Genomic DNA, 14,239 nt, shown 5'->3' on the forward strand with positions numbered 1-14,239 from the left:
TTTAGTCATCATTCCTATTTGTTACACCACTATTTAATGCAATTATTGATTCATTCCGTCGATTAATATACAGTGAATTAAGACATAAACTTAATTTAAATACGTACGTTGGAACACTTTCTTCTGCAGACTTATAATTGCCGAGTTATAGGCCATCAAAGCTGAGGTTTTCAAAGTTGGAACTTAATTAACTTTTCGAAAGGAAGAAAAAAATATCTAATTGCTGCTTACGACACAGATACACGGAACAATTAATCGTTAATTTGAACCATAAGAGAGCAAATGGTGAGAGAAGTAATTAGCCATGTAATAAATACACTGTACACTTATAATAAAGACTTGTTAATATATGTACATGGGTATTTACCTTAGTTAACACAGTAAGAATTCTTCTCAAGTGCTCGAAATTCAGCTGTGTGTCAGCCACATACAGATTCTGGATATTTTTTAGCTTCAGAACACAAGCCAAGATAAAGGAGGACGTCAGCCAATAGCAGCTATTCAAATTAAGCTCCAATATGTTCTGGCATCGAAGTGTAGGTCGAAGAAATATTTTTAACTTTTCTGGTTTCAATTGGTAACACGTTACGAATGACAGATTCCTGCAAGAAAGAAAGAAAAAAAATGTAGGATGATGGGTTTCCAAATGGTAATTATTTCAGTATTTATAGATATGGTAACGTAACAAAGTGCAGAACAACGTAACTTTGCTTGAATGAATGCTCTTTTCAAGGTGCAACACCTGGTAAGAAGCATTACTAGAGACGAACAAATATATACAGTCAATATGTATATCATGTTCAAACGTCCTTTCTTTCAATAGTCATTATTCTACAAGTTTGTTTTCCGGTCAAAATAATATTTGGTCTTTATCTATCTATCTATCTATCTACCTATATATATATATATATATATATATATATATATATATATATAAGCAATATAATAACGGGAATTAGTTCTCTTAATTTATGATGTCACTGAAAAATATCTTGGAAAAAGACTGATTTCACTATGGTTATGGCCACATATATATATATACTTGAAAAGATCTTTGTCTTAAAGCTTAATTACTTAAGATACATTTTAAAAAGGAAAAAGGAGTATTTGAATTATTACATCAATCAGAAACATGGACATGACTAGTTTAAAAGAAAAAAATTGCATGCACATACAGGGTGGACCATTTATCCTGATACGCCATTGTAAATTTTTGAACTAGCAGAAAAAAACGCTGAATTTTTTTCATCATGTAAATATCAGCAGAGGGACATCTTCTGAAGTACTCTATTACCTCTAGTTTAACAGCGTTGCCAACCCAATATAAAATTATAATTTTCATATAGTATTACGTCATGTTATAACATATTTCACACCTACATGTTAAACGAAAACTTACAATATCAAATTTGCTATTCAGTATAGTAAACTAAGGAGGCTGGTGGCCTCTACAGCAGTAATAATAATAATACAAGTGTAACGAACGGAGCAATGCACACGTTGGTTCGTGTGGAAAAATCTCCGTTAACAAGTATCCGTCAAACTGCACGTCACGATTACGCTTCGAAGGATAGTGTGTGACGTGTACTAGGAGACCAGCAATGTGAAGTGTCAATGCTCTATCACACACAAAGAGTGCAAGAAATGGGGCCAAATGGTTTCGCATCCAAATGCAGTTCTGTCAATGGTTTATCCAGCAATATGAAGTGCAGAATTTAGTAAGTTTTACTCGTGGATTAGGCTTATTTTATCCGTGATGATACTTTGAATAACCATAATAGCCTTAAGGGGAGTGACGCCAATCCATTTGCCATTCGATTATCTCGTTATCGGCAACAATTCCGTATCAACTTTTGGGCTGGGAATTGTCCTGAAGTACGTGCGCAGTGACACAATGGAACGCCTGGAAGCAGAATCAGACTTAACGAAAATTGTCACTGGTGACGAGACGTGGATCTTTCATTATGATCTTGAAACGAAAAGTGAATCCATGCATTGGACAACTCTCTCACCACGGCGAATAAAAAAGAGGTATGCAGTGCAAATCAGAAGTGAAGGAATGTTCTTTGATATCAATGGCCTGCTCCTGACTGAATGGGCACTATCAAGTCAGCAGTGAATCAGCAGGTTTGAGAAAGAAAGGTCCCTTTTATGGAAAAACAATGAATGGATTGTGAATCATTTCTGACAGCTAAGAAGACTCTAGTGTTGGAACATTTATCTTTTCGCTCGACTTAGCACCGTGCGATTTTCTTTTTTCCGAAAATGAAATTCGTCTTCTAGGGAACTCACTGTCAGATTGTGGAAGAGAAGCAGAAACTGACAGCGGTACTCAAGATAGTTACACCTGAAGATTTCTACAACTACTTCCAACAATGGGAACTTGTATGCAAATGTGTATAGAAATGTGAGGAGGGAGTGTGTTGAAAGCGTTCACTTCAGTCTGTAAGTTTGTTACTTTAAACCGACTTTTGGCACACTATCGTTATTTCTTATCCAGATCTCATATACAGATGGTGATCAGAAAAATGGAAACACCTGTAGTTGGCAACACGTCAAATGTATGGGTTGGCAGTGGTGTCGTGGCGCCCGCAGCGCCGGACCGCTGGTGGTGGTGTGTTAGGTCGGTCTCCATACTACGTCAGGCGCAGTGGAACAGCAGTATTCAGTGGCTGCAGCAGACGGAGATAGTGTAAAATGGGAGACCTCTCAGATTTTCAAAGAGGGCAAATTGTTGGTGCGCGGTTATGTGCAGTGAGTGTGACGGCAGTGGCTACTGTGTTAGGTATGTCGCGTGGGACAGTGTCGAAGGTGATGACGGCCTACACAACACAGGGGAAAACCACATCGGGGAAGCGGAACAGTGGGCGGAAGGAAATCATGAGTGACAGGTCACGCCGGGTATTAAAGCGCATTGTCACGCAGAACCGTCGTGCCACTGCGGAGCAAGTGACGGAGAAACTCAATCAGCACCTCCCCCACCCTGTTTCGACAATCACAATCCGCCGCGAATTACATGACATGAACTTACGGGGTCGTGTTGCACGGGCCAAACCGCTCATCAGGGACCATAACGCTTTCGCACGCCGCAAATGGTGCCGCGACTATGCAACTTGGACCGTTGAGGACTGGAAACGTACGATATGATCGGATGAGTCATCCTTCACCCTATTCTCAACCACGGGCCGTGTTTATGTGTGGAGAACGCCCAAAGAAGCTTATGATCTGCAGTGTCTCCGCCCAACTGTGAAACATGGCGGCGGCTCGGTGATGCTGTGGGCCGCCATATCATGGTTTTCATATGGTCCTGTGGTCACACTTAGTGGACGAATCACTGCTAACGATTATGTCGCAATTTTAGAAGAGCATTTGCATCCTATGGTCTGGATGTTGTTCCCGGACAATGACGCCATCTTCGGGATGATAATGCACCCATTCACACAGCTGGCGTTGTTGCAGCGTGGTTTGAGGAACATCGGGATGAAGTTCAACACCTCCCCTGGCCCTCCCAATCCCCAGATCTCAACATAATTGAACATCTGTGGTCCGTCTTGGAAACACGACTCCGGCGACGATTTCCACCTCCATCCTCTCTCACAGAACTGGCCGATGCCCTGCACGAGGAATGGTGTAAAATTCCACTTGCTACCATTCACGACCTCTATGCCTCCATCCCACGTCGCATCAAGGCTGTTCTGAAGGCGAAAGGTGGCCCGACACCATATTAATCTGGTAAGTTGCAATTTCGCTCAGGTGTTTCAATTTTTCTGATCACCATATATATATATATATATATATATATATATATATATATATATATATATATATATATGCACTAGTCCTTGTAGCTTTAAAACTAATAAATATAAAACGCTGAAATTTCGTATCATGCATATATCGACGGAAAAACATTGTTTAACATACACTACAAATACAACTTGAATAATAATGTTGACAATCCATCATAAAGTAGTATTTTTGCAAATACCACTACGTAGAATTGTTACGTATTTCAAATCTACTGTAGAACAAAAACTTAAAATTTCATTTATAATACAATGTTGCAAACTAAGGACGATGGGGACAGAATGGCAGGAGGACATAAAGTATAATTTGAATTCTCAGGTTTTAAACTATTTTGTTTCATACTTGGCAAATAAAGATTTCAACATAAATTTTCGATTTATTCATTATGTTCCAAATTTCGAACTGCTAATAATATTTCAATTTTAATTAACAGTCATCTACAAACACCTTACTGTTGCAAATTTCCTATTCATACCAGCAGTGTCTTAATGAAAGAAATTAATTTTAGTCGTTATCTTTTTGATATACATTATTTAAGATTTTTTCGGGTATTACTAGAAGGAAGCAGCTTTTATCTATATTTTTCACTGTGCTCTGTATTAAAATTATATTTGTAATCATAAAAAAGCTACCGGAAAAAAGTGAAATAGATTTGAGGACAATAAAAGTGTTTGAAATAGTTAATTTCTCATTCTCTCTCTCAACATTTTTAAAGTTGTTACTGTTTATTATTATTATTATTATTATTATTATTATTATTAGTAGTAGTAGTAGTAGTAGTAGTAGTAGTAGTAGTAGTAGTAGTAGTAGTAGTAGTAGTAGTAGTAGTAGTAGTAGTAGTAGTAGTAGTAGTAGTAGTAGTAGTAGTAGTAGTAGTAGTAGTAGTAGTAGTAGTAGTAGTAGTAGTAGTAGTAGTAGTAGTAGTAGTAGTAGTAGTAGTAGTAGTAGTAGTAGTAGTAGTAGTAGTAGTAGTAGTAGTAGTAGTAGTAGTAGTAGTAGTAGTAGTAGTAGTAGTAGTAGTAGTAGTAGTAGTAGTAGTAGTAGTAGTAGTAGTAGTAGTAGTAGTAGTAGTAGTAGTAGTAGTAGTAGTAGTAGTAATAATAATAATAATAATAATAATAATAATAATAATAGCAGCAGCAGCTTGCATGTATTTTTCATCATAAACCCTTTCCATGAAACAGAAAGTAAGCCATGTAAAAAGGTTGCTTTTGGATGTATATATACTGACAAGACAACTAGATTTACTTTGAACAAACTATTTTTATATTCTTTGCTTTTAATCTACATTTTCTTGTACTTAGAATTGTTACAAGACAAAGATATCAATTGGAAGATGGTTACAAAGAAATAAATTTAAGAAATAAAGGTAAGATCTGGATAACTGATATTTACCCTTTTTTTAAGCTCTTGGTTCAATTTAGCTGTATTTATATGCTGTGGACATTCGAGGCAGAAATGATCAAATCGAGAACCGTTACCTACTAACAAACACAATTAGGAGTTATAATTTTCGCCAAATTAACTTCCTGACTTTCTGTCCTTTTGCCATTTTGTCCTTTGCCATTCTGTCCTAAATTCAACGACGATACCGTATCACAAACTTCGAAAAACTACTAAATTTTAGAGGGTTTTACAACAGTAATTTCGTAAGTGACACAAGGCACATCCGAAGTACCTTAGTGTCCAAACACAGTTATCATATAACGTATTTCGAACAAGTGTTTACGTAAGTATCATATCCACCTACGTAGATGGTTTTCAATAGATATAAATATCATAATTTTGTTTACAGAAATTTGATATCTCTTCTGGAGATAAGAAAAATGGTAAGTTTGATATATTGCTTAAAATGGATATTGCGTAGGAACTTTTTCAAACAATTTCTGATTTACTTGATTTCTATGACACTGCAGCGGTACTTTTTCATAGGTGTAATTACAAGTTTTTAGAATTACATCCTTTTAAGCAGTATTTCAAACTTAAATCAGTATTTACCATATCTCCAATACAATTTAACATATCAAGTCGCTATAAACAACACTATTATCTTCACATAAGCCACCTACGCAATTCGATGAGATACTTATCTAAACTTTTTTTTTTTTCTTTTTTTAAATGAAGACTCTTGAAAAATAAAATCAAATTTTCAATACCGTACTCTTTATCTTCGCTCCCATTCATTCGGAATTCGAAATTAGTCACATCATGATCATAGTATCGACACTAAAGTGCTTTTAATGTCGCGTTTTTCTTGCCTACTTACTGCTGTAAAGGTCATAAAAAAATGGATGTTTATGATACTGTAGTATTTTTCGCTTGTAGCACTGAATAATAAATGTAACATTGTAAGGTTTTGTTTAACATGTGTAATAACCTGACGTAGTACTATGGAAAAAATACAATTGTATGTCGGGTTAGTACCTCTGATTCCATAGTGGTATCACAGAGTATGTCGTACAATGTCCCTCTACCGAAATTTGTACGGTACAAGATTTAAGTGTTCTCTGGCCATTAGTTTAAAAGTTGCAATGGCGTATTAAAGTACGTAAATGGTCCACCCTGAGCATATACACCGATATATTATATTTTTCCTGATGAATTTTTAGTGATCGCTAGTCAAAGCTGATACTTTACAGTTCTTTAGGAATAAGTTTGGGAAGCTGGGTGTACATAACAATCAGTACGAAATTCTATGGTAAACGTCTTAATCAAAATAAATTATCATTAATAATTCTCTTTCGAGATTAGCAGTGTAATTCTTTTTTCGTACCTGTTTACTTTTGGCGCAAGACTAGAAAGAATTGTTGAAAAATTATAATTCTTTCACTAATTTTCCTCTTCTTGTCCTCTAAAAGGTTTCTGCTGGGCGACATAAAAATATCTTACTTGGCATAGATAAAATTCAATGGGGCCACCAGAAGTAATTGTTCGTAATTTACAATTCTTTTACAATTTCCGACTAAATACGCCTTCCGAATTTGTGACATTAAAACTACAGTGCAAAAATCACAAACCAACCCGTGCTACGTTGCTACTAAAATGCAAGAACGCTATCTAACCGAGTGACGGTAGGGCCAAGCTGGTGGGTAAATGACAGTGGTGAAAAGGGATATAGTATATATGAAGCTGCATCAGTTCCCGAAGGAGCAGGACGCTCATACTTTTAGGGATTATTCATTGAGTATGTACGAACTTACAAAGGAGGTAACAAAGCGATTTTTATTTACTTATCGACTGATACGAAAATAAAAAAGAACGTACCTGCATTTTATATCTGCATGTGTAGTGCCTTGTACTTTATCTAAGACTGCGTGTGTGGAGGGGGGAATTCAACGCATATCGCATGTCTAGTGCACATGGATACTTCTTACTATTGCACTACGTAGAAAATTTATGGTATTTCATGTAGAAGTGGTAATAGAATACAGAAGAAACGCAGATCAGGGGGTTCTCATGTATACTATTACCGTGAAAGAAGTAGGCTTTGGTAATGATACGAGTTTCAATGGCACTTGTCATGGTTTCATACTAGGCTACTAACGCTCCACTTGTAAACATAAAATACAGTTTCTGTACGCTGTGCTGAAATATACCACCTGTGACAAATAGCATATAAGAGAGTAATTTTTCTTATGCACTCACTTATCCGTCATAAAGCAGTTGTAATTGTTTTATACTAGTAACCCTACACCTGTATTATTTTGTATTTAGTTTTAACACCTGTAGAAATCTGTTCCTTATGAACAGTCTATTCATGAAAATTATTGAATTTTAATTGTATATCTTCCAAAATTTGGTGCGCCAAAGCTACAGCAGTGCCATTTTACTTTGTCCCATGGGGCTGCACTAAACTTGTGTGCTAAGTGAACGAAACGAAACAAAACCAAACCTAAACTAACAAGTTATTATTATCATGTTCAAACGCTGGATATTAAAGAAATGAATGCCAAAAAGATCGTCTTTTTCACAGATACAAGATTAGCAATCTCGTAACTTTTCGTACGGATTATTTTTTCGCGACATTACAGAAACTACTTGTATTTCTTTATATAAATATCCAAAAGCATCTATTGAACATAAATATCCTGTATTTAAAAATGCCCAACACAGTTTTACATGAAATTAATACCATAAATATCCACTTGATACAATATAATTTCACCTAATCACCTAAAACTCCGTAACCTTCCATCATTTGTATCTTCAAAGCAACCAATAAATGTCCGCCTATCTTCTTTTAATAACCAAGTATACATAATTCAGAAAAGTAGTAATCAAAACGGAAAAAAGAAAAATGTAATTGAACCATATATAGGTCGATGTAATGATATACAGTTAAATTTTTAACTTGTCTACTAACCTCAACAACCTTTTCTCATACATTATCCTGTCAAATTTCTGACAACATTGAGAAACAGATATTTTGTCTAATGCAGATAAGTACGAAAATATATGCACTAAAACCTCTTCTGAAAGGTTGAGTAACCCAATAGATTCTGTTTGACATTCCGCCATGTTTACATATTTCACTTCAAATTACCAGTAGTTCTTACTTCTCTGATTTATCACACAACAGACAAAAATTGTTTTAATTCCATCACATTAAATACAAAAGACGGATTAATACACATATTGAGTAACATAAATTTCACTAACTATTTTTACAACACAGTTCACAGTATGTATAAAAACGTAAGATACGATCATCTGGTTGAACAAAAACCAGCTGATTGCAAAACACCAGTATTGCAAACTACGTAGTACTTTTCTATAACCTAATACAGTCTTTCCAATTGGTGGTCCGCGGATCCATAGATTTCGTGGGGAAAAAAATAGTGCGTCCGTGGTATCATTTAAAAAAGACATAAACTTGAATAATGCCATTGACCGCTGTATATATGTACTAGATATTATATACTTAAAACGTTAATAAAGGTATTTAATTTAATTGTTGTTAATATACTGAACTAATCCCCAGGAACGGCATTAAGGGTGGGCATCCGCCCACCCTAACAGAAGTAAAATAACTAACTAACTAACTCTATGGCCTATGGAACCCGGAGGTTCAGTGCCGCGTTCACAAAAGCTCTCCACTGACTTCTATCCTTAGCTAATTGGATCCAGTTTCTACTTTGTATTCCTATCTCTGCGAGATCCATCTTAATATTATCCTCCCATCTGCGCCTAGGCCTTCCTAATGGTCGTTTTCCTATGGGTCTACCAGTCAAGACTTTGAAAGCGTTTCTACTTTCTTCCATTCTAGCTACATGACCTGCCCACCTAAGCCTCCTAGACTTGATTACCCTAACAATGTTGGGTAAACCGTATAAACTATGTAGTTCCTCGTTATGAAGCTTCCGCCATTCCCCATTCTCGTTCCTCTTGGGTCCGAATATTCTTCTCAGGATCCTGTTCTCAAATACTTTCAGTCTATGTTCTTCCCTCAGAGTAAAATAATGAACATAACGTAATGTACTTCCAAAGCAATAGGTTTTACTTTCGATTGTAATGTAATATTCTAGGACCCTGTTTATTTCTGCAATGAACAATGATTTTAAGTGGGATAAGCAGTCTTCACCCTAAAAGTGAACACTTCCTCTCATTTGAGAAAATTTAACCACTTGCACGTCATTATGGATGTGATGCCGATAGTGTAGAGGTGGAACTGAAACTTCTCCCGAAAGATTTGAAACGTTATGAGGAAGAAAAGGAATGCAAAATTACCTCTGTTTCTCAGTTTACTGAAGTGATGGATCGTTTCAAAATTGCTTTTCATGAAATTCACTAATTAGCCGTAATGATGTCACCATTCCTGTATCTAGTTCACCATGTGAGCGTTCTTTCTCGTGTCTTAGACGGGTTAAAACATCTAAGAAATCGAATGGCAAACGGTCCCCTAAGCGATCTTTGTTTCCTTTCAGTAAAAAGAAAACTTTTAATGAATATTGCTGTAGAGGATGTGGTAAACGTACTCGATGCTGGACATAAAAATAGACGCATTGCACTTCATTAAAGCGCAGGTATAAAAGTTTATTGTAAGCTTGTTCATACCATGTGATCAGCCCTTCATGGTTTAAAATACAGGTACATTGTTGTTTCTGTGATTATGATGACGTTTTGTTAATTGCTATTTACTTCTTTATCCAATTTATACTTTTTAAACTTGAGTTTGTTTCAAAGATTTCTGTATAAGGTATGATCAGTCATGCTGTCGATTTTCCCTATTCTTTTAGTAATATTGGTTCTTGCTGTTGCATATAGAGATCGTCAAAAAATCTAATGTGCACAAATTAAAAATATATGAGAGAAAATAAAAATGATTTATATTTTTTTGTCTCTTGCTTTCTTGTAATAAATCCTTCAAAGATAAAAATGTTTGCAGTAGCCAATTTTATCCTCTGTATTGTTTTAACCTTCTTTTATTCCTTCAGACCCAAGAATGGGGAATGGCGGAAACTTCATAACGAGGAACTACATAATTTATACGGTTTACCCAACATTGTTAGGGTCGTCAAGTCTAGGAGGCTTAGGTGGGCGGGTGATGTAGCTAGAATGGAAGAAAGTAGAAACGCTTTCAAAGTCTTGACTGGAAGACCAATTTGAAAACGACCATCAGGAAGACCTAGGCGCAGATGGGAGGACAATATTAAGATGGATCTCGCAGAGATTGGAATACAAAGTAGAAACTGGATGCAGTTAGCTAAGGATAGAAGTCAGTGGAGAGCTTTTGTGAACGCGGCATTGAACCTCCGGGTTCCATAGGCCATAGAGTTAGTTTTTTTTATTCCTATTCATTCATGTGCATTCTTGGAGGGAGAGGAGGTAAAGCTGTCTTGAACTTCATCGACTACACAATACAGACCGTTATTATTGTTTAAAAAAAAACTGGAAGTAGAGGTAGTGTGTCTGCCACGCGAAACTCAGTAGGTCAAGTATATAGCAACGAACTCCCGCAGCCCATCCTTAAGTCCTGCAATTTCTTCAGTCCCACCAGGCGAATGCCGGAATTGTACCTTCTATAAGGCCAAGACAGCTGTTTTCCACATCCCTGTTCCTCGCCTATTTCGGTCTGAGCTTTAGTTAACTAAAAAGTATAAAAAATGAAACTTAATTATTGTCAAAAAAATGTCTACATTGCCTAGTTCTTATTTTTATTGTCCGCCCACCCAGCAACTAGGTCTGCCTCTTTCCGCCCACCCCATGAAACGTTTCTGATGCCGTCCCTGCTAATCCCTAATAGCAAAGAGATACTTGGGACGTTGAAAGGACATCCTATTTACGTCGTGAGGTCCAAGGGACATCCAAGAGTTTCCAGGATAATCTCTGACATTAGGACAGACACGAACTTCTCGGTTTGGAACAAATCAACTCACGAGCAAGTTTTGTAAACAACTTAGCGAAAACATGAGCACTAGCGAAAAGTGCGCACGTTGGAAAAATTTCTAATTGCGCTTTGTATACTAACTTCGGGAAGCTGAATCCAATGAACCATTTAGGCGTGCTATACACTACGAGATCAATCGTAGGAAATATCTTAGGATTTATCTTCTGAAAAATGTTATGACATATCTTGTAGGAAATCCTACCCTTTTTGTGCCATACACGTGAAGAGTTTTCTTGTCTGACCGAATGACGTTTATCAACATTGTGAAATAGTTCTATTTAATAAAAGTACAAAGTTGAAGAATTACTATGCTAACCACACTGCACACCCCACTAATATTAATATCAGGCGCTATATTGTTAAATTGGATACCTCTAAAAAAGAAAAAAGAAAAAAAGCATAAAAGTCAGAAGGGTGCTGGGATACTTTTGGCGCACCACATTTTAGAAGATTTAATACTTTGCATGAAAAGATATTTTTTGCAAGCACCATTTTTTTTTTTTTTTTTGCAAACAACCTAATTAAATACAAAGTAATACACCTGTATTTTATGTTTACAACTGTAGGGTTACTAGTGTAAAATTATTATAAATGTTTTAACGACGGATAAAATAGATGAGAGACAATGTAGAAAGGGTTTAGCTAATTTTTCTAAGAAATGTTACAATTTTGGTAGTTTCTATTCACATTAGTTTAGTTTAGATTGGTTCAGGTTAGTTACGGTTACGTTACGTTAGATTATATTAGTATATGGGACCAGCACAATTTTCAAAAAGTGACAGAATTTCGCTCACTTCTATTAATATTAGGTTAGTTTAAGTTAGTTAATTTCATTAGGTTAGATTTGGTTAGGTTGTGTTAGGTCTAAGTACTTGAATCTTCCATTTCTCCTGTAAATTTTGTATGTGTTGCCTACTTCCGGATTCCTTCTGCGAAACATTTACCTAAGTAAGTGCATATGAAAGATGACCGGTGATACTATTTTCCACTACCGGTGTATTTCTGCATAGTTTACAGAAGCTATAATTTATGTTTACAAGTGGAGCGCTACTGCCACGATACCATGACAAGTGCGATTCAAACTCGTATCATTGCCATAACCCACTCGTTTTCACTACATTCACTGACGCGCCTGCTTCCTTCGCTTGCACCCTCTCGCTGACACTTGGGCCCCCGTTTCGCCTTGCTCTGCCCCAGTTAGATAGCATTCATACTTTCCAGAAACCACCTAGCACAACTTGGTTTGAGTTTCTTGCACTATAGTTTTTATACTCTATATCCGGCCCCCGTATTTGTACGCAAATCGCAAAAGAATTGTAGATTATCAACAATTGCTTTTGGTGGTCCTCTTGATGGATTTCATCTATGCTATGTAAGATATTTTCATGTCGGTTAACGCAAAGCATTTAGGAAACAGTGACAAATTATAATTTTTCAACAATTATTTCGAGTGGTACACTTAAAGTAAACCTGCACGATCAGAAGATACCTCATCAGTTGTGTTTTCATTTGTTTTGTTTTCACTTTCTCTCACCTGATGTCGTTTAAATCGAAATCTTACGAATTTTCTTTCCGAAACAGAGCGTGCTCTAAACAAGAGAAATCTCATAGGATCGTTCAGAACACAGGAAATGACATGCGATCTGATGCCATACACGTTGAGATTATGACTCTAGGACAAATCGTAAGAGATTTCCTAGGATCTATCTTATAGTGTATAGCCGGCCTTATAAGCTTATCCGTCCATGGTGGATTTGTATTTTATATACTAACATGAGGATAGTTAATCTCATGAAACTATTTTAAATCTTAACCGTCCACGGCGTCAAGAAAAAATACAACAAAGTTGGAGTGTTTGAAATGTTTCTTATATGAATACTAAAAGTATTGCATATTTAAGCCTGTCTCAAACGGGACTGAAGTAAGGATGCGATTCACGATCTAAAACCCACGACCTTACTTAATGATCGTGTGAGAAGTGACTTGTCCTTACTCCAGGTTGAAATTTTCTGCTGTCCTTATTTGGATCCTGACTTGAAAGAAATAGAAGCAGTTTCTATTTCCTTCTGAATTTGCATACAACTACCAATCAGGAAAGAGTAGCTCCTGACGATATGCAACTTTATTTCTCGTTGTAATTTCAAAACAATGCTACCCTGGACAAGAGAAACATTAATGATATTAATAGAATCATAGGAAATATATATTACAGTATTTTTGGTATACAAATTGCACAATATACTTAAATAATCTATTTTAAATATTTTAAAAGATGTAATTCCTTTTGTTCATACCTGTAATGTTCGGGCGGATACTACTTACTTCATTGCATAGCTTGTCTAAGGCCTCTATTCTTGTAGTTTTTATTTTAATAATATAAATCGTGCTTCACGTTATGCAATATATATATGAACAAAATATATGCAATATATATGCGGTATGAACAAAAGGAATTACATCTTTTAAAATATTTAAAATAGATGATTTAAGTATATTGTGCAATTTGTATACCAAAAATAATGTAATATGTTAACAAAGAAATAATGAGAGTTAATTGTCATCAGTGTTGTGTGGCCTTCGTGCAATTTTAGGGAACGGTTCTAGAATAGTGACTCAATAATAGAAGTCCAGGTATAATGCATGAGAGGGGTGCCGGCGCGGTATAAGTTTACGTTATGGGGTATGTGCAGGGGCAAAAGTGGATCCGAAAAGGTAGGGGGACGCATGACGTCAAACCGTCCCCCATACCTATCTTTGCCCATTGTCATTATTAGAAAGCAGGGGGACGCCACAGATATTTTTGGAAGTGGGGGAGGGGACGAAGTTCCCCACGCTCCCCCTCACTTTTAACCCTGGGTATGTAGATATCTTTTGTGGGTAGTGAGCTGAGCGGATACCCTAGAAACCCTTGATGCAAGGGTCTTCAACCTTTTTTTCTCAGCTGATACAGACTCCCTCATGTTAGTATCTTGCTTCCGAATTTTCGAAGTTACTAATTCCAGTAGCGTATGGAATTCTGAATAATCCATTCTATAGTCTTTTTTT

General features: G+C 36.2%; 1 protein-coding gene across 2 annotated transcripts in view; it reads right to left on the bottom strand.

Annotated features, from left to right (window-relative positions):
* LOC145689693 (F-box/LRR-repeat protein 18-like) overlaps nucleotides 1-8,556 on the bottom strand; it is a 54,014-nt gene extending 45,458 nt beyond the window's left edge. For both annotated transcript variants that reach the window (XM_081763894.1, XM_081763890.1), the window contains exons 1-2: nucleotides 8,171-8,556; nucleotides 368-602 (exon numbers count right to left, since the gene is read on the bottom strand). In XM_081763894.1, the coding sequence (XP_081620020.1) occupies nucleotides 368-602; nucleotides 8,171-8,325 (390 nt within the window). In that variant the 5' untranslated portion in view covers nucleotides 8,326-8,556. The remainder of the gene's footprint in view (nucleotides 1-367; nucleotides 603-8,170) is intronic.
* Nucleotides 8,557-14,239: the final 5,683 nt, after the last annotated feature.

The sequence above is a fragment of the Thermobia domestica genome, chromosome 1, assembly GCF_964235325.1.
Source record: "Thermobia domestica chromosome 1, izTheDome1.hap1.1, whole genome shotgun sequence".
NCBI classification, from domain to species: Eukaryota; Metazoa; Arthropoda; class Insecta; order Zygentoma; family Lepismatidae; genus Thermobia; species Thermobia domestica.